The sequence below is a fragment of the Squalius cephalus genome (assembly GCF_949319135.1).
Source record: "Squalius cephalus genome assembly, chromosome: 3".
NCBI classification, from domain to species: Eukaryota; Metazoa; Chordata; class Actinopteri; order Cypriniformes; family Leuciscidae; genus Squalius; species Squalius cephalus.
This window is the reverse complement of record NC_137124.1, coordinates 35,590,437-35,611,432: the sequence shown is the minus strand read 5'-3', so window position 1 is coordinate 35,611,432 and position 20,996 is coordinate 35,590,437. Positions and strand designations below refer to the sequence as shown.

Genomic DNA, 20,996 nt, shown 5'->3' with positions numbered 1-20,996 from the left:
TTACTGTCTGACCTCCCTGACGCTCTATAGAGCGTCTTTATACTTCCAGCAGTCACGGTGGGTCTCTGAGTTTAAAATATTTTAGAAATTATCCTATTAAGCGCTCTGTGTCAGTCATGGCTCTACAAAAGAACATTCAGAAAACACAGGATCGCTAACCCTACCTGTTTTTCCTCGGAAGACATCTAGCCTCTCCATAATAACATCCATAGAAGGAAGGAGAGTTAGAGAAAGAAATGGTCTAGTGGCATAGACCTCTAGAGTTACCAAAATGTGAGTTGGGAGTGAGTGAGAGAGGAGGGGAAGGCGAGAGAGAGGCAGGATACATGAGCACTCAGTGTTTTAGGTCGTCCCCCTCCCCACTCTATTGTCAACGCAGCACTGCTTTTTCCTTCCCATGCTTACGAGTGCCTTCCTGTCCTGCTGGAGGTGACAGCCAAACAGCCAATGAGACGTCTGGAAACGCTCACAGGCAATCACAGCAGCTATAAAGCCAACAAAGTCCAACAACACTGAACATTAACTAACTACTCAAGCAAAACAGTTAACTTACCAGGGTCCAAAATTAGCACTCGCCAAGTGACAAAATAGGAGTTAAAATTGGCTTTGTGGATAGTCATTTTATATAAAGAAATGCAACATATAATAATACGCAAACATCTGCTGCGGCACATCCGTCTTTAAGGACAAAACGTAAATAAGATTTCTAAAATATACACATTGTTCAAGCAAGGATGCATTAAATTGATCAAAAGTGGAGACTTACAAAATATTGTTCCATTCTTTTGTACTTTCTATTCATCTAAGAATGTAAAAAAAAAAAAAACCGATTACTCAATAGTTTCCACAAAAATATTAAAGGTCCCGTTCTGCGTGATCCCATGTTTCAAACTTTAGTTAGTGTGTAATGTTTCTGTTAGAGCATAAATAATATCTGTAAAATTATAAAGCTCAAAGTTCAATGCCAAGCAAGATATTTTATTTAACAGAAGTTGACTACAAAAAACGGCTCGATTGGACTACATCCCTCTACTTCCTTCTTTAATGATGTCACTAGAACCGTTTCTTGACTAACCTCTGCCCACAGGAATGCTCCCTCAACTCTACTGGCTACTTGCGCACTTCTTATAACTTAGGCTACTGTGTTTACTCAGCTCTTACGGTGATTTTCTGAAGTAAAACTGACGCTTCATCTTTTGTGTGATGTACAATAAACTTTATTAAACTCATCAGTACATGTTTGATCATCATTCAGACAGCAGACTTGTAGGCTATTAATAAATAATGGATACATAGCCTACAAGCAGATGACAAATACGTTATAATAACCGTAATTAAACTACTAAACCATACCTGTTTCATCTCTATACAGCACTCTGACTCTGTAGGCATTATTGTCCGACTCGAAATGAACGCCGTTACTGAGAGTTTCTGATATTATCACAGGGTTCTCAAGTCTCACGCATTGGCCGTGAGACACACGCAATTCAACCAGTTCACACGCTCACACGCCACACCGTGTATTTCTCACGCTGAAAAGGCAATGCCAACCGAGTTGTCCTACAAGCTTTATGTATAACGTTGTATACGAGGCGCAGGCACACAAAGTGAAGTTTCCTGCCGCCAGCACGTATCTCGGCCAGATTGCGTTCGTTAATAGGCAACATAGATGCGCGAACACACGGAACTTGACAGAACATTCTCGGCCACCGTACGTTCGTTACTAGGTAACCAACAACATCGCGCGAACACACGTCGTGATGATGGAGAACGTAAGTTGTAAGATAGCTCGTCTAACATTTTAAGGCTAGAACATTTAATATATAGATCGTATACATTATTATTGATGCAGTCAAAAACTCTACAACTACTTTGCAACCAGGCCAGAAGCTTTGGCTTAGTTTGGCTAGCTTACGTTATCTGAAACTAAGGGAAATGTTAGTGGGTATGGGAAGGAATGAAGATGTATTTCTTCATTTTATTTTAAATACATTTAAATGTATTTATTTTATTTTAAATTATATTGTATATTATACTGTATTAATAGTATTTCTAGTTACATTAAGGCTACATACGTATTAAAGCAGAGTGCTCTGGGTAATATTTTATATCCTGTCAAAACATAACGTTACATTAATCATTGATTGCCATTGCATTTGTATTTTTCAAACACTTGCAACACAAAACACATTTCATAAGATGGAGTGTGTACTCTTGTGTACACACACACACACACAAACACACACACATACCTTAATAATACTCTAATATGTCATTTGTTCTCAATGTCCCACCACACAATAAATCATTATACCATTTCGACTAGACACATTCAAAATGCAAAAATATTTGTTTTTCCAAACTGTTTGGAGCAATTTGTTAATTTTTTGTAACTTAATTTTTGAAATATAACATTAAAGAGTATATTTGATGTGATTAATTGCTCTGTCATTTATCAGATTTACCAATTGTTATAATTTCAGTTTGTGCTGGTTAATTATGAACAATGGGTAAAATTGGGGGGCGGGGCCAGGTGGGGGCGGGGCTCCATTAGGGCTCCTCCCCCAACCGCATGTGATCTCACTCCAAGATTTTGATAAAACTTGAGAACCCTGTATCATCATTCCGTGAGATGAATTTTTCCTGACAGACTGAGCGCGAGCTCATGAAGCTCCGCCCCCTGGGTCGTCCAGCAGCACCTCATTTGCATTTAAAGGGCACACACTGAAACAGCTCGTTTTTCTGAGCCCCAAAAAATGTCAATTTAAACATGCTGTAAAAAATGATCTGTTGGGTATTTTGAGCTCAAATTTCACATACACACTCTGGGGACATCAGAGACTTATTTTACATCTTGTGAAAATGGGCATATAATGGGACCTTTAAGCAGCACCACTGTTTCCAACATTGATAATAAGAAATGTTTCTTGAGCAGCAAATCATATTAGAATGATTTCTGAAGGATCACGTGATCATGTTATTTTAAATTGTAATATTTCACAATATTTTTGTTTTTACTGTATTTTTATCAAATAAAGGCAGTCTTGGTGAACTTCAAAGATTATTTCGAAAAGCAAGATCATACTGACCCCAAACTTTTGACAAAATCTCGATGTGTCTTCATGTTTTTGTGACAGGTGCTGCTTCACTGAGAGATGGAAAGTGACACAATGACCTGTGCTGATGGAAAATAACTAATTAATATGACTGTGAAAAGGACAAAATAACTCAAAATATCAGGGCCAGTAAGAAGTTTTTTTAAAATCTTCACAGTTCATTTCCCATTGGCAGGTGTGAGTGAATTTTAGACCCTGAACACAATTTTATGATTAAGATTGACTAAATGAAAGGGTAAAATCTTATATTATTATCAAATAAATACAGACACAACACAAACGCTTATAAATAAATGACAAATAGCCTACATAACACGACATTGAAAGTTTCTGTATATGACTGCTGTGCTATCTGACCAACAGCTGTGTTTATGTGTCCAAGCTGCTTGTGACATGCAAGGTTAAAAACCCATGGATTAGGTCCACTATCTCACATACACAAAACCAAAAACACAAATATTCACAACAGATTTAACTGTGTTTTTGTACAAAACAATCCGATCCGATAAACCAGCGGTGAGAAAAACACTCTTTCAACTACGGCACATGCTGTTCTGGTCTAATACAGGTTTCAGTGTGTGGATGTGCATAACTCACAAGTATTTTCACACACTTCTGTTAAGAACACCAGATGTGTCTACTTGAATGTTGAGAATTTCTGTTTATATATAGATGATCATTTATGTGGTTTTGTGAGGTAAAGTGAACTAAGACGTCTCAGGGGTTGATACAGGAACACTGATGCAGTGTGGGAAAACACACACACACACACACACACACACACACACACACACACACTTATACAGGCAGCATCAGACAGGCTTTCAATTGACTGGCAATACCACCTGTCCGTTGCCATGACAACAACTGCCCAGTCTCACACAGCAACACACAGCTCTCTCTCTCTATCTGTTCATGTCAGGGTACGGCCCTTCTCTGAGAGCATGACGTCAGCGTAGGAGAAAAAGTATGAATGAAAACAATGTGTGTATAGAAAGCAACGTGTGTACAGAGCACTGTCAACTCCAGACATTACACAAACACACGCACATATCGCCAGTCATTTGCAGTTGAATATTTGAGCACTAGAACTGTGCGAGACCATCAATAACTTTGATCTCAGACAACAGACTGCACACTCAGAGCCAGTGGCATGAATCAGAAATAAGAACCAGAATTATAATACAAATTCACAATGAGGAGGATCACTTCCACATTACAGATTCTGAACCGTCCAAATATATTGCGTAGTGGAAACTGGATCCAGAATCAGAAGAACCTTCCAGTGATTAAGATTCAGAACCTTCCAGTACGCTGAAAAAAACAACACTTTACAGCAGACACTGGATTTAGAGTCAGATTCAGAATTTGAAATTAAATAAGATTCAGAATAGGAATTGCAAAAAGAATCGCTTTATTCTGATCACTATGGAAGCTTGTTTCTTCCATGTACGAGTTATAAAGTTGCGAGATATAACCTCGCAAATCTGACTTTTTTTCTTGGAATCTCGCGATTCTGACTTTATTACACGCAATTGGAAGTTTATAACTCGCAATTGTAATAAAATGTGAGCTGACTTTTTTCCCTTTCGACTTCAAATCTCGCAAAGTCTATATATCTCACGATACTGAGAAAAGAAGTCAGAATGACGAGATGTTAACTCGCAATTACGAGAAAAAAAAGTCAGAAATGCGAGTTTATATCTCGAATTGTAGGATAAAAAGTTGCAATTATCTTTTACATTTTTTATTCTGTGGTGGAAACAAGCTTCCAGATAGATCACTGATTTGAAAACATCCACCCAACAAATGCTCATTGCCATTATGTACACTGCACGCAGAATCAGAAGTTAGTATCAGTAATCAGAATAACCTTTTCTTAATCACTGATTCAGAACCTTCCAGTACTCTGGAGAAAAACCACTTAACAGACACTGGATTCAGAATTATACATCAAATAAGATTTAGAATAAGAATCACAAACATAATCCCATTATCCTGACACTACACTGATTCTAAACCATCCAGTAAAAGCCATATGCCACACAATGAATGCTGGATTCATAAATATGAACATATTTGGGAACCATCCAGCACAAAAAAACAAAAACAAATACACTGCATAATGAATTCTGAATTAGAAACCAGTCAAGCAACATTAAAAAAGCCAACACTGCAAAACAAAGAGATGTGTACTTGATTCTGCTCCTTAAATACCCCATGAAGGCGCCTTGTTTTAAGCCCCATAAACGCTCTTATGTCTAGGATGTTCTTGAGAGAGCGTGATAGTGTTAAAGACATATGTTTGCTTGTACCAATATAGTGTGCATGCGCGTGTCCTCTCTAATTCACAGATAAGAGATAGAGTGACAGCTCCACATCTCCACACTCCCCTGCTCCCTCATCTCCCCGTCCTGATCGTCTTCTCGAACTGCCATCACTCCTCATCTGTCTTAAACCTCTCTCCTCCCAATCCATTTACCACCACCCCTTTCCCCTCTCATCTTATTTTGTTCTCCATTCTCTCTGATCCTCTCTGACTCCGGCTGTCCTCTGTGTGGGGCTACACAGTTCTCAAGGCTTGCCACTTCTTTGATCCGTTCCTGTTCTTTCTCTCTTTTTTTTTGGATAAAGGGAAGAAAGCGCAAGAGGTTTCAAAGAGCTCACAGTGATAACGAGAGGGCGAACAGTGGTTTCAAACCCAACGGTGACCCTGACTAGAGCAGCAACACTGATTAGTCACATGAAACCGGTCACAGACACTGATATCCTCTCACATGCACACACACACACGATGACATGCGCAACACCTGAAGTGACAGTCAAATAAATCTGTGGCACTGTGGAGAGTGCATGTGCGTGAATGCGCGTGCGAGCAAATCTGTGCACACATCTAGTTGTGACACAGGTACGTGCGTGTGCGCTTTACCTGTTGCCCCCTTGGTTTTATGCCTCCCTTTTGCCCGGCGTTGGGAATTGCCCATAGTTCCGTGTTTCCTGTCCCAAAACATCACCTCATCCCAAGGTTGAAGCCACACAGATTGACAATGACTGAGAGTGTGTTGGTGCGTCTATGTGCGTGAGCACGGCAGAGCAAGCATGTGCGTGTGCCCGCCTGACACGGAGCAGTCGGCGAGACTGAGTCAGTTTGTTTGCGTGAACGTGAGTGTGTGAGGGTGCATGTGTATGTGTGCGAGTGTGAGAGAGAGAAAGAGAGCATGCGCCCCATCCAGTTCCATTCCAGCCAGTCAGAGTACAGGCTCTGCGTTCATTTCATTGAGAGCCAGGGAAGGCTGAACGGATGGATGTAGGGAATGCCGAAACGAGGAGAGGGATGGAGAGGGAGAGAGAGCGAGAGAAAGAGGGGGGGTGTAGATAGAGGAGGGAGGTGGATGCTTTATCACCGCTGAGTGATTCTGAGGAGAGGTGGAGCCGCTGCAGTTGGAGAGGAAAAGAGAAACACAGAGAGAGAGTGGGGCGAGAGAACATGAACAGCATTTTCACATGCTACACTGTGACCATCACCCATTATTCAGCCTTATTCAAAAGAGTTCACCCAAAAATGAAAATGCTGCCATCATTTATTCACCCTTTACGACCTTAACGTCTTTCTTCTGTGGAACACGAAATGATATATTTCACACACAAAAAAATCTGTGTTTTTTGGGCATACAATGAAAGTTAGTGAGGTTCAGAGTTTTTCTTGTTGTTTTTTTTCATTGTAGCCTATGGACAAAAACAGTTCTTCAATTCAATACCTTCTCAACTCAAAATCTCAACTGCTTGTTTACATTGTCGCAAAATGTAAACTATATTATTATTCAACAGCTCTCTATATAAACTTGGATATATTATATATCCAACTTGATCCACATACATATATATACACATACAGTACATAAATCGATATCCAAATACATACAGTACACTCATGATAAGCGATATATATAGCAAATCTCATCTGCTTAATTGCTTGTATCATCGCAAAATCAAATAATCTGCTAAACATTAACATCATGATTTTTCTGTGAAGCTGCTTTGAAACTATGCGTATTGTGAAAAGCGTTGTATAAATAAATCTGATTTGAATTTTGTCAGGAAAACTGTTTGATAATTGTGCAAAATAATGTGTTAGTGAAAATGTTAAAATAAAAAAAAATAACACATTTGTGTGAGGGTTCCTTTTTGGGATTAGGAGACAGAAAATATATAGTTATGAATCAAAACAATTGAGAACCATGATAGAAAAACGGAAGTAGCAACAACTATTTTCTTCTGTATCAAGACGTAGGCTATATATAGGCTATACTGGTTGTTGATTGGATGGAGGCAGATCTGAATGTGAGTTTGCAGTGGATTGTAAGAAAAGGGCGGGGTTTAAGCAGACTAAATGACTGGAGAAGTGCAGCATCACCTGAGAGAAGTCTTTAGTTTCAATGGAATGTCCATTTACAACAGCTTAATTCAAAATTACAAGGTCAAAAAACAGAAACAAATTAAACATGCATGGATGAATCATTCACAATAAGATCTATAAACCTGCGTTTAGAAAATAGATAGTGAATTTCCATTTCATGCCAACTTTAACCTTGTTTTCATTTTTCAGATATTTTGTGAGTGAGACTTCATTGTATTTGTTTTAAATGGTCATTGCGTTCGCGACACTCTAGCACAGTCATGCCAATGAAGACAGAGAGAGAGTGTGTGAGATGAGGGTGGGAATGATAGAGAGAAGGATGAGCAAAGATGCGGCAAACAGGGAGAGAGTGAGGGGAAAGAGAGGGAGAGAGAGAGAGATGAGAATCACAAGAGGCAGAGAGCTGGAGAGGAATATTGAGAGGAGGAGAGGTGGAGCGAGAGAAAGGAGACGCTGTAAGTAAAAACAGACGCTATAAGGTGAGGAAGGCAGATAGCGAGTAAGAGAGAGGTGAGAAAGGTGACGACAGCGATCTCACCGACAAAAACAAACACACAGGTTATGATGTGTGTGTCAAAAAATGTGTGATTGGTGGAGGAAGGATGCTTGCCAAGGACAGATGACTGTCAGCCCACTTTTCCTGAAAAGGAGGAGATGGGAAATGAGGGACAGAGTAATAAATAGCGGAGGATAATAAACGAGTGTAAAATCCTGTTATGAGCCTAGGCTGCGTGTGAGAGCAGCTTGCCGTCCGAGCTGCTGACTGGCTGCACACACACACACACACACACACACACACACACACACACACACACTGCAGTGGAGAGGGCAGGTCCCTCCCTCTACTGCAGACTGGAGGTTTAGCATTCAAAGCCACAACACTGTTCTCCATTATCAATTCATCACAGACATCTGTCTGGTAAACATCACATGCCCCGCCCCTTCACACACACACACACACACACACACACACACACACACACACACACACACACACACACACACACACACACACACACACACACACACACACACACACACAAGCAAGCTCATACAGAGGTCACATCCACAAATATGTACACTCACCTGCTCACACAGACCAACAGATGCAGTGAGATCGATACAGGCTCTCATGCATTCATACTTACGCAATTTAACACACACAGATGCAACTGCCTTCTTACAAAATAGATATAAGACCAGAGGGAGTATTTATCTAAGAGAATAATTCCATATGAGGCCTAAAACTCAGCAGCAGAATATTTATAAGAACAGCAGACATGGCATAAAAGAGGTCTACACACACATCTCTCTCTCTCTCTCTCTCTCTCTCTCTCTCTCTCTCTCTCTCTCTCTCGCTCTCTCTCTCTCTCTCTCTCTCTCTCTCTCTCTCTCTCTCTCTCTCTCTCTCTCTCTCTCTCTCTCACACACACACACAGTTTTGTTTCATATTAGTGAGGACATCTCATAGACGTCCATTGTTTATAAATCAGGTTAAATAATATTTTCTATCTCCTAACGGCTACCCCTAAGCCTAACCCTCACAGAAACCATTGAATTTGTGGTTTCAAAACACGTAAAATGTCCTCACAAGTTGGTTATCATGATATTTCATTATATTAGAAGGAGATTTGGCCCTCAAAACCATAGCCAAACCTGTACACACACTCACAAACACAAAAAAGGTAGTTAGCATGTCTAGAAGTGTGGCATTCTAACGGCAATCCACTGCACCAACAGACGCCAACCAACACGGACGATCATCAGATTATTACAGTATGTCACTTCTCAGACATTCCACGCCCTGACAAACGCTGATTGAGCATGTATAATTAGCTAAACCAAGTGACAACCAACGCCAACAATTGCAATAACACACTGATCCGACAAAACCCAACGAAGTGTCTTTTGCTGTCGGTCTGCATTTGTAGGTGCAGTTTGAATTGGTCTCTATACTTCATTTAAATTAATTAAAATTGAAAAAAATATATATTTAAAAGTCAAAGTCATTTGTCATTTACAACACATAAAACACAGTTTCCCTTACACATCCATATTAAATTTAACCTAAAAAAAAAAAAAACTACCAATGCCAATATACACACACACACACAAAGTTCTTTCTATGTTTTTCCACACAATAAAACCACAATTTCTAATACATTTCCACTGGAGTGGATTCAAATATCTTTTAGCTCTCTCAAACATTTATAATACACCCCCTCCTACCTGGAGGCACTCTCCCCCTCAAACCCAGACACAGACCAGGTTTACTCTTTCACCTCAAATACCACGTCAACTTTTCCAGGACCCTCTGCAGTGATCAAACAGTCTTCCTTTAAAAACAGGAGGGAGAGGAAGGAAGGGGCAGAGGAAGTGCTCAGGCAAAGACTGGCTCAGTTGTTGAGCACTTTGCACAGGGCAACCTGAGGTCAAACACACACACTGACAATAGCATTACCCGAGTAAACACACACTGCTCCATTACACATTCAAAAGACTTTTCATGAACTATTCATGCACATTCATATGCACTCATGAATACTTATGTGGCTGTTATATACAGTGGGGTCCAAAAGAATGACACCACATTGAAAATCTGTGATTCTAATTTAAGCCTGGAATTCAACAGGATGTTTTTTTAAAGATTTTTAAACATTTAAAACTAAGAAACATGTTGAAAAATGAATAATATATTGCACATTTCTAGGGAACCTATCAAATAATCGAATCACATAGTAATAGATCATGTGATTTTTTACCTAGCCTGGAAATCCAGACCTAAATCTGAAAGATTAATGGTCTGGCATTGACTGATGAAAATCGGCCAGCTCGAGGGGCGGCACCAAGCATGCATTTTAAAATCTCACTGCACACAATTGGATAACACTACGACCAATCACAAGCCCCATTCGCTTAGCTACCAGTGGAGCTAACTGAGATTAGACTCTTGCCGTATCCGGTCGGCAAAACAGCAAAAACGCCCTTCTTGCAAAGGAACGATTTGATCGCCGTCTTCTGTTCCTCTTTTAGATAAAAAGCCAAGTCTAACTCATTCATTGTAGCGGCCAAAGCCGTTTCAAACAACTGATGTTCATCCTTAGCCATCTTGCAATGTTCACAGCGCTATCGTCATCTGTTTAGCTCGCCTCTGGCCCGCCTATATCAGATAACTTGATGTGATTGGTGCAGCTCTGATACAAGGGCATATTTAATGAGCATCATTACTCAACGCCAGAGTAACTCGCTGAGCAAGTTCAACTTGTGCTCTCGCGAGAACTCTGGATTTCAAGGGTAGGTTTTACCTATCTAACAAAAAGTTTTGCTAACGTTCCCATTAAGTTATGCAAACGTTATTTCGAAATGTTCTCTGAACGTTTAAAGCTTGGCTATAGGAACATTGAGGGAACATTCCATTTTATAATTCTGCAAACATGAGATCGCTACTTTTGAATGATCTCTAAACATTCTGAAACAAGTAGAAACAAATGTTAGACGAACATCCAACTGAAACGTTTTAGAAAAAAAATTCCACGAACGATGTATAATGTTTTTGTGCTAACATTTTGAGAACATTATTAAAGACCAGATAACTTTAAAGGGATACTCCACTTTAAAATGTAAATTCTGTCATCATATACTCACCCTCATGTAGTTTCAAACCTGTATGAATTTCTTTCTCCTGCTGAACAGAAAGGAAGATATTTAGAAGAATGTCAGTAACCAGACAGTTTTTGGTACCATTGACTTCCATAGTAGGAAAAAAATACTATGTAATAGAATACTATTGAAGACAAAAAATACTATGGAAGTCAATGGTACCAAAAACAACTGTTACTGACATTCTTCTAAATATCTTCCTTTCTGTTCAGCAGAAGAAAGAAATTCATACAGGTTTGAAACAACATGAGGGTGAGTATATGATGACAGAATTTACATTTTAAAGTGGAGTATCCCTTTAAACAACTGTTCTAACATCAGTGGAATAATGTTTGTTCATAACTTTGAGAGAACTTTGCATGAGCGTTAGCCAAAGTTCTGAGAACATTCCCTGTTAAGACAAATTCATACAGCACCGACATACGCCGACCAATGCAGACAATCACCAGATTACAGGAAGTCACTTCTCACACATTCCACGACACGACAAGCGCCGATTCGGCATGTTTAATCGGTGAAAACAAGCTTCGACAGACGCCAACAGACACCAACAGGGTGTCTGTAACACACTGATCCCACACTGACAAAGTATCTGTTACCGTATGTCGGCATCTGTCGGTGCAGTGTGAATTGACCTTTAGCTGGGTGAGGCCTCACACCAAAAAATTCAGTGCGATAAACATTTTAAATTGAATGAATGGCTGCGTCTGTTCAGACCACCACTAACATTCGTATGCAGTTAATGTCACGTTGACTGTTTTTATAGAGCTGTTTAAGTGGAAGGGAATAGCAGAGAAAGAATCTCGAACTGTCATACAGGTTTGGACTGACATGAGGGTGAGTAAATTATGACAGAATTTGGGTGAACACTTTCTTGCACAATGATGACACTAACTGAAACATCACACAAAAACACGGTTTCACATCTCACTGATCACAGCACTCGCTCGCTGTTCTTTTCACCCCATTATAGCAAATGAAAATACTTGAATTTTTGCATCCAGATGATATGCAAATGAGCAAGATTTTAATGAGGGTCAAAATCATCTGATATCAAATATGTTTGAAGTAAAAAAGGCTCACAATCACCTAAAATCTGTCCAGTGTTGAATCTGCTACTATTGATTTTCATGTCTAACTGGACATGTGCTTATATAAGAAGAGAGAAAAGAAGACTTGAGATCACATATAGACACGGAGAAACAGTAAGGACGATTAGAGCTCGTACAGTAACAGCTGTCTGACTGCTGACTGACCGTGCTGAAAGTGACAGCTGGCTTCACAGCTGCACTGATCCTATTGTTTTTCACTGGACAGGAGAGAAAGTGTGAGATGAGACCAGAGCCGCTCCGCTGTCATCTCTCCTCGTCCTCTTCTCAGACCACACACATTCAAGAGTGACCCCTGTGAAATTCACACTTCTACAGGAACACAAAACTAAAACTAAAGCTATCCGAAATATTTTATATAAATGACTAAAACAAACAAGAATGAAAATGAAAACTGAAAATGTAAAAATAAAAGCTAACTCACAACATTAAAAAATCCTATAATAAATAAATACTAGGATATCATCTGCTGAATATCTCTTCCACTGAGCTTTTCCTCTCACATTGTCCCTCTAAACTCTGAAATCACTTGCTGTAGTGTTTTGTTTTTTTAAGGAGTTAATAAAAATCAGTTAAGAATGATAAAAGCGTCCCCTGGGGTCCATCAGTGGATTATGCGTGGCTTCACACTTCCTCTCTGGAATGTGAACAGCTAGTCGCGCCTAAAGCCTGCCAGTGTGTGCGAGCACCTCACCCTTCAGATGACAAGAGCTAACCAAATCAGGTTTATTTACACCACAGAACAAATAGATAGATTATAATCTAGATTTGTGACTTCCCCCACACTAACACGGTCCTGGAAGCAGAGAGTGAAAAACACTGTTTCATAGACCCAGGAAACAGAACAAATGGGATAAATCGGGTTTTACGGTACCTTAGTGCACATCCAGATCAGTGCTGCCAATCCACAATATCATTCAGCTCCAATCCTGTAGTTCCTGTTTTACAGCATGAAATCAGATGTCCTACTGTCACTGAGATGTGTGTGTATGTGTATGCCTGTCCATGATTTATCATCGAGAGGCTGAATCTAGAGCACTGGACATCTGGCCGCAGATTGAGATTTGGAATAATTGGCTGTGGATTAATAATCCGACTCGACTGCTGGCGGCATATAGAAGAGGAAGAACATGGCAGATTACAACCCGTAACTGTCCATCCACCCGCTGGATTACACACACACCCAAACAGCGCTTCAGCTGCACTCCTCCAATTCTCCTCTGTGCTCGACAGTCGTCTAGATAGAAAACCATTCTTTAGTGCCTTAATCTCATTTTCAGACTCTCTTTCATCGATTTATGTATTTTGAACTCTCATTTCAATCAATTCATTTCATTTGATTATTCCGTTGGTTCGTCTCTTTTAAACTCCTCCATGCAGCGCTGGATTAGGGGATTGTAATTCCAGCTAAACTGCTCAGTTTATCTGAATGAGAAGGAGGACTGTGCATGCAGAGCAGGGGAGGTTTAAAGGGACATCAGGTTTGTCGTTCAGCTCACGCTATGATAGGATGGAGAAAGTGGGGTGGAGCGGCTCAAACGCTACATCAAAAGTCTCTGTACAAACGAGGACAGCTGTCCTGCTGCCAGAGACGGAAGCACAGGAGGATTTGCTTCATGCAAGCTAAAACAGCTGACAGAGGAAGGAGACCCAGAGCTGTGGATTGATTCAATTATAACTGACTATTGTTTATGGCTTGATAGATGATCAAATCTTATCTTTGAAAGGTGGAAATATGGGTTCTGACTCATGTCTGTGATGCTCAAAATGGTGGGATACAGAATAATTAACTTATAAAGCTTATCCTAAGGCATGAATGGGTGGAATTCATGCAGAAGGTTCTGGAAAAGAGAAGTTCTTTCCAGAAAATCAATTATCTAGATCAGGGATTTCAAACCTTGTTATGCCATGGACCCCCAAATATGATGATCCTCTAGCGACGGACCTGCTTCCTAAATAAAAAAGGATTTCTATATATTATATATAATTTGTAAAGACCAATTTATACTAAAAAACAAACAAACAAATAAATAAATCATACTAAAATTAAATAAAAAATACACTACTGTTCAATGATTTGGGGTCTGTTATTAATACTTTTATTCAGCAAGAATGCATTAAATTGATCAAAAGCGACAGTAAAAACATTTAGAATGTTACAATGTTATTTATTTATGTTTATGATGTTTCAAATAAATGTTGTTCTGTCTGAATCAAGGATTCCATAAAAAATATTTAGCAGGGAGCAGCACAACTATTTTCAGCATTGAAAATAATAGGAAACGTTTCAACAAATCAGTGTCTCATTTTAAAGGCTGCACCCTCCGGATTTGTCCGCCGCGTACATCATTGAGGCTACTTACAGTACTAAATACAGTAATTTACACCTCACAAGGAATTACATCCAATTCTATATTGGTAACTTCCCTAAAATAAGCCAACCGTATGTGGTCAACAAATGTGACCTCCGGAGGGAGGAGCCATAGGAATGAGACACAGCTAGCATGATTTCTGAAGAATCATGTAAGACTTATAACTGAGAGTAATGGCTGCTGAAAATTCAACATTCAATCAGTTTATGTATTCCCTGGGAATCAAGCACATGTCCTCATGTTTGAGCTACTAGAACACTGTTGCTCTTCATGTTGCTCTTCATGTTACGTTGTCCCCTTGCATCCACCTGGGGTTCCCCATACCAAAAATTTGAAAACCCCTAAATCTTTTGTTGAGATGTTTTATCAAACCACATTTCCACAGAGAAGCAATCCTCCTCACCAAACTAGATGGAGCTTAGAAATTATGGATCTATGTGCTACCAGAAGCTCCTGGCACAATCCCCGGGGTCAGGTGCCCCAGTCCTTTAGTTATGTAAGAGGAATCCTGGATCTGTCCCATCCACTCGCACACTCACATACTCCATTACATAAGCCCGTTGATGACAGACTGCTGATAAATGTCTGTTTTCTCAACTATGCCCTTGTGTATGTATGTGATACTCAGAGAATGACATGCACCCTCACTGAAACACTCTCATTCTCTGAACCACAGAAGCACACACGCATACATTGTTAAACACAAGAGATCGTAAGAAGGATCTAACAGTTAACAAAAGACACACTATTCAGAGAGACAGCAACTGAGAGAAAATAAGAGAAACCAAATGCTAGATCTTCACTCATACAAAGACTCATAGAACTGTGTGTCAGTCGGTTTGCAGGCTAATGTTTTCTGGGGTTGAGTGTTTCAATGAGTGAGTGCCGGGTGATTTTGCAGGAATACTGTCTTTTTCATTTCTGCGACTCATCGCTCCACTGTGTACGTTTAGTATTGCCTCTGCCAAAATAAAGCTCATTTACACTCAATAAATATTTACAGTAATTATTTAGTCTGTGTCTTGAGGCTTGAGCTTTCTTAACTGTGAAATTGAATGCCAAACAGCTTTTTAAACTTTAAATATTTCAATTGTTCTACGCCACCAGCAGTCCCACATGCAATTGTTAAATAAATATTGTTCACAGAAATTTGTCATATATATAAAAACATATAGCCCTGTCTAAAACGTATCGCTTATCACTTTTAGCTGAGATAAAATACATGGTATTGAAATTATGCGCCATTTAAACAGAAAATCCATCCTTTAATATCTGGGTGTCTCTTTAACTTCAGACACTTAATGTACCAGGGGTCGATTTTTTCTTTTTGATATATGAAAAACACTTTAAAACTGACATGGAAACGTTTTATCATGCAAAACAACACAGTGGTGTATTTCAAGAAAAGAAACTGGATTTTAAACTTTTATACTGGATTTTTAAGCAGGGTCTTCAAAAGACTTGGATTAAACCATTCGATTTATATGGATTATGTTTATTATGTATTTATGTTTTATTTTTGTGTGTGTGTGTGTGTGTGTGTGTGTGTGTGTGTGTGTGTGTGTGTGTGTGTGTGTGTGTGTGTGTGTGTGTGTGTGTGTGTGTGTGTGTGTGTGTGAACTATCCCATTCCCTTTAAGAGGCTGTATTTTCCAAGAGTGCCCATAGTTGAAGAAACATCCATTATCCTTTTTGCCATATTAATAATTAGGGGTTCAACAAGGTATAAGAAGAAACTGGACCTGCTTCTTAGTGACAGCAGTGACTCCAGCTGCAAAGTGACCCTGTGCACCACGTCAACCAACTGTTACTATGATTAAATGTGACAACAGCAATATTGTTAAGCTTCATATAAATGCTTGACTGACACTGACACTAACAGTAAGTGAAACAGCTAAAGAGTCAAATGCTTTAGGAACATCTGTATGCTGTGTTTCTGTGATCATACCTCCAGCAGAACTGTGCTAATAAAAACAAGTTAATGTTACGAGACATGGAGCAGAAGAATGATCAGATTTCCCTCACGAAACTGTGTGTCAGTATGGCGTCTCTTCCAGCATACCACATTGGTTTCAATTGGCTTTTCTTCTCGTCTATGACCATAATATATTCTGCTCGCTCAATCATCATAAAAGCTTTGTCAGCATCTTTAGTTTAAGCACCTTCTGTCAAACCTGCAGAGTTGCTTGAAAATCACTATTACTTCATTCCTGCACGGGAAACAGAAAGAGAAAAGGGAGGCGAAGCTCTGATAGCACAGCAGGTTTCGTTACTCTCATGACATCTCTCTTCCCTCTGGCTCTTACAATATGCTGGCTGTCAATCATCAACTCCATACACAAAGTTCTCCAAAGGCCTAGATGCTGGGAATTTTCTATCATTAGCCAGCCGTCAGTCATAAAAACATGACTGAAAATCTACGCTTCTCCCTCACTGCCATGTAGCCTCATCAATAAGCCTCATCAAACTCCACAAACATAATTGGTCGACCTGTGGAAGTAATTGCCAGAAATGTGTCCACACAGATTTTGCAAGTTGCATAGGCAGGAAAATAAAATAAAAATGGTCACTGGAAGCAAAACTTTTAGACTATTTCATCTCATTCTGACAAGAAAGTTTCTAGTAATATTGGCTAGGAAGTATATTCAAAACAAAGTTTACCTGTTCAACACTCACCTGGATCATAGACCAGGACCCACCTTTCCGATTCCCACAGGACAAATTGACAAAGCAAATGGAAAAGGACACTAGCATGAGCTGTTCTGCTCTGCTGCAACAGAGGGTGAGGGGTGCAGAAGAACGCGGTCACATTTAGGGGGCTTAGAGAGAAAATAAAAAAGAAGGAGTGGTGGGAGGGAAAGAAGGTGGAGTGAAGAGGAAAACGGAAGGAGAAATAAGAGAGAGAGCCCCCCTTCTCTTCTCTATTTTTTTAACTCATGGCAGACTTTGTAAAAACCCCATGAACTGGGCCTTGGAGGAGGGAACGCATACTTTACTCCTCCTATCCTGGTTTTGCTCCCTCCTTTTCACTCCGTCCTCTGGAGCCATTTCCCAACAATATTGTGGAGAGATTAGTGAGGAGGGGGTTGAGGCCTCCTAAAGCTCCTCACCACACAGACATTATTGAAGAAAGAAAGAATATGGAGGACCAGACCAAAACTAATTACGAAGAAAACCCAGAAACTATGTGGAGCCGCTGGAAGATTTGTTTGTAGTAAATGAATAATCCCCTCCTGCCTTCCGAGCCATTCGGCATTCCCAACACGGAGGAGGCTGGCGTTTGTAGCTTTAAGACTTAAAATAATATTGTTTCAAAGGAGGGTGTTATAAGATGAGGCGAAAACCTTAGAAACTCAAACAGAACAGAAAATGCACAATGCGTTTAAGCAGAAACAGATGAGCACAGCAGAGATGGAGAGATGATGGATGGGTTTATGGAGCTTGTAAGGTACTGAGCGCAGTCACTGTAAGACCATGAGAGCCAAAACTCTGAAGACCTCAGATTCACACACACACACACATAAACCTCAGCCGCATAAACATACACCATCTAGAGGCAAAACACAAACGTAAGGCTGGGAATTAGTTCAAGTCTAGTGCAGTGATTCTGAACGTGATCACATCAATCTAAAAGCTGCACATCTGACATTACAGTAGATTTGTGAGCGCTGCCACTATAGCGTCCTGGGTGGGTGCGGTGCGTAGAGAGGTAACTTTCCTACAGCAACAGCACCTGGCCCTTCAGTCAGCCTCTCAGTTTTTCAACAGGCAGGAAGAAACATGAGAGAAGAGAAGAGAGGGATGAATAAACCCAAAGAAAGAATGCCCTCCACTCTGACATCTGAGAGGATTAGAACTGCTCCAGAGGTTAAAGCTAGAACTTCTCCTTCTCATACAATCTCTGCACACTTCCTTCACTTTTACACGCCTTTCTCTAAACTGAGATGATCCTGTGACGCTTCACCTTCATCTGTGCCCCACACTTTACGTTGCAAACAACATATAAATTGCTAATATTTCATTAAGGTCCACGAGTAATCAAATTAGCCCTATTTAGTTTATTAGCACACATTACTAGTCTTGTGGTGAACAATTAACCATGCAAGTTAATCCACAGAAGAAAAAAAAATTAGTCTTTGTAACCTTTAGTCAACCTTTACTTCTGTTTTTTTTTCTCATTCAGTATTCAGTATGAATATCAGCAGTGCTGCAGGTAATCACAACAGTGTTCAGAAAAAAACTGAATGATGAGCAATAGTTCAATAAACAAGAAGTTAATATTGAGTAGCCTAACTTAACACAACTTCTGTTTTTGCTCCACCGATGAAAACAATTTCAAACAAGGCCAAAGCAGAACCGCTACACAATGCACATTACTACTCAGCATACAGTCGTCGTGGTGATTTTGTTCTTGAATAAATCAGTGTTTAATGGATTGTGTTGTATTACAAATTTATTAAATGTTTAATTTAGGTTTACATTGAATTTGGTAATGTATAAATGTTCTCAATAAAGAATCCTGCTGAAGAAAGAACCAAGTCTCCTGGTCTTCGATTCTGAGTTTCCAACAATTGGCTAAGGGAATTATTCAATGAATCGATCATAAAGAAAGCCACTTGTCGCCACCAACTGATGTAATAATGTAACAAGTAAAAAGCACCCACAAACACAAACTAACAGCATTTAGAGCTGAAGTGTGTTTGGGGTGGGATTATCTTGTCTTGTTCCATGTTTTAAAAGTTTCAAATAGATATGTGCTGGTATTCGGTAATACGGTATATCCCGATAATGAACATGCATGATACGGTACTTCAAAATACCGTGAAAAATGATTTAACATTAGTTAATTTATTAGTTAACATAAACTGACAATGAAAAATACTTCTAAAGCATTTATTAACCTTAATTTAATTTCACTCTTATATTAAAATTTCATATTAAGTAAAATAAAATAAAAATATCACAAGTTGTAAGCTGTTATTTAATGGATCTGAGCTAACATGAACTAAGAGTTTTTAACAAACTTTAACAAAGAATAACTTCTGTAACAGCTATTGCTCATTGTTAATGTGTTAATGCATTAACTAACTAATGAGACCTTATTGTAATGTGTTACCTATATGTTCTTTATAATTCTTTTGCACTTTAATCTGTTTGAAACATTTGTTTACTTTATAGATGTTTGTGCTTTATTGTATTTAAATGTTTAGTTCTTTTAGTTACAAGAAAAAGTTTTTTAAAAAAGTACTTTTTTTTAAATACCGTATTCCGTGATAAAAGCTTCAGCAATTATCGCAACGTGAAAATTTGAGACCGGCACATGCCTAGTTTCAAATACTGTAAAAATACTAAAATAGAATTGTATTGATTGTTGTTTACTTGATAGTGTAAATAATGCTTATTTATTTAACGTGAAAAATGTGTCATCATTAAGTGTAACTGGAAAATGTAAATGTAAATGTAAAAGTTGAATTTACATTTAAAAAAACATCCTCGTTTCAGAACACCACTGACTGCACGCCACTGGTTCGCACAGTCCTTTACAAACAGCACAACAGTTGGAGCTGCAACTTGGACAGCTTTTGATGTAGAACTGCGTCTTATCTTTCCAGATCCCAAGAGCCATAATAGAGGAAAGAGAAGAAGGGACAAAAGCAGCATAATCTCTCTCATTTCCTGTTATGTTATTGGTAGCAAAACGTGAATGCATGCTCGCAGACACATTGTGTACATATACTTAATAATGAGCATGTCTGCATGCATGACTTCAGTCTTCAGCATCCCACATGGCAAGACTATTAAATAGTATTAAAATACACTTTCCAATACAATTTCATGCACACAACCCCACACTTTCATATAATCCCTTAAAAGGAAGGAAAAACTCAATCCCTCTACTTCAACCTATATCCTACTAAGGCAAATTCTCTCTGTCTCTTTCCCTCTCTCTCTCTGTCTTCCTCTTCATACTGTAAGCAGCAGTGCAGACACCATAATCTTTCTCAGTAAAAAAAGGGCTTCTTTCCAAGGCCTGAGGCCATTGAGTCTGTCGTTCACCCGATCTCTCTGTACATGACAGCTTTTACAAATGTAGGAGGGCGAACCATCCACCGGTTACGCCAGGTGTTTAATTATGCAGAGATTTAAAATAAAGACCATAACAAAGTTAAAAGGACATGAGTAGGCCAAATATAGGCAGATCACGCAGAGTTCAAAGCAGTGATAAGCAGTGTTGTTATTCCCTCTAGTGGAGGTGAATAGAACTGCACGTGCTCCTGCAGAAATGTTCAAATATTTAGTCTCCTCCAAAGAACAGATTTCAT

General features: G+C 39.3%; 1 protein-coding gene across 7 annotated transcripts in view; it reads right to left on the bottom strand.

The window, feature by feature from the left end:
* The window catches only part of nhsl2 (NHS-like 2), a 70,263-nt gene that overhangs the window by 29,130 nt on the left and 20,137 nt on the right, over positions 1-20,996 (bottom strand). For 2 of the 7 annotated variants that reach the window (XM_079866625.1, XM_079866627.1), the window contains exon 1: positions 6,046-6,387. The exons of 4 other annotated variants lie outside the window; for them this stretch is intronic. In XM_079866625.1, coding sequence (XP_079722751.1) covers positions 6,046-6,127 — 82 coding nt within the window. In that variant the 5' untranslated portion in view covers positions 6,128-6,387. Of the gene's footprint in view, positions 1-164; positions 217-6,045; positions 6,388-20,996 lie in introns of those variants that run through there. One more of the 7 variants, XM_079866626.1, reaches the window with a different exon arrangement.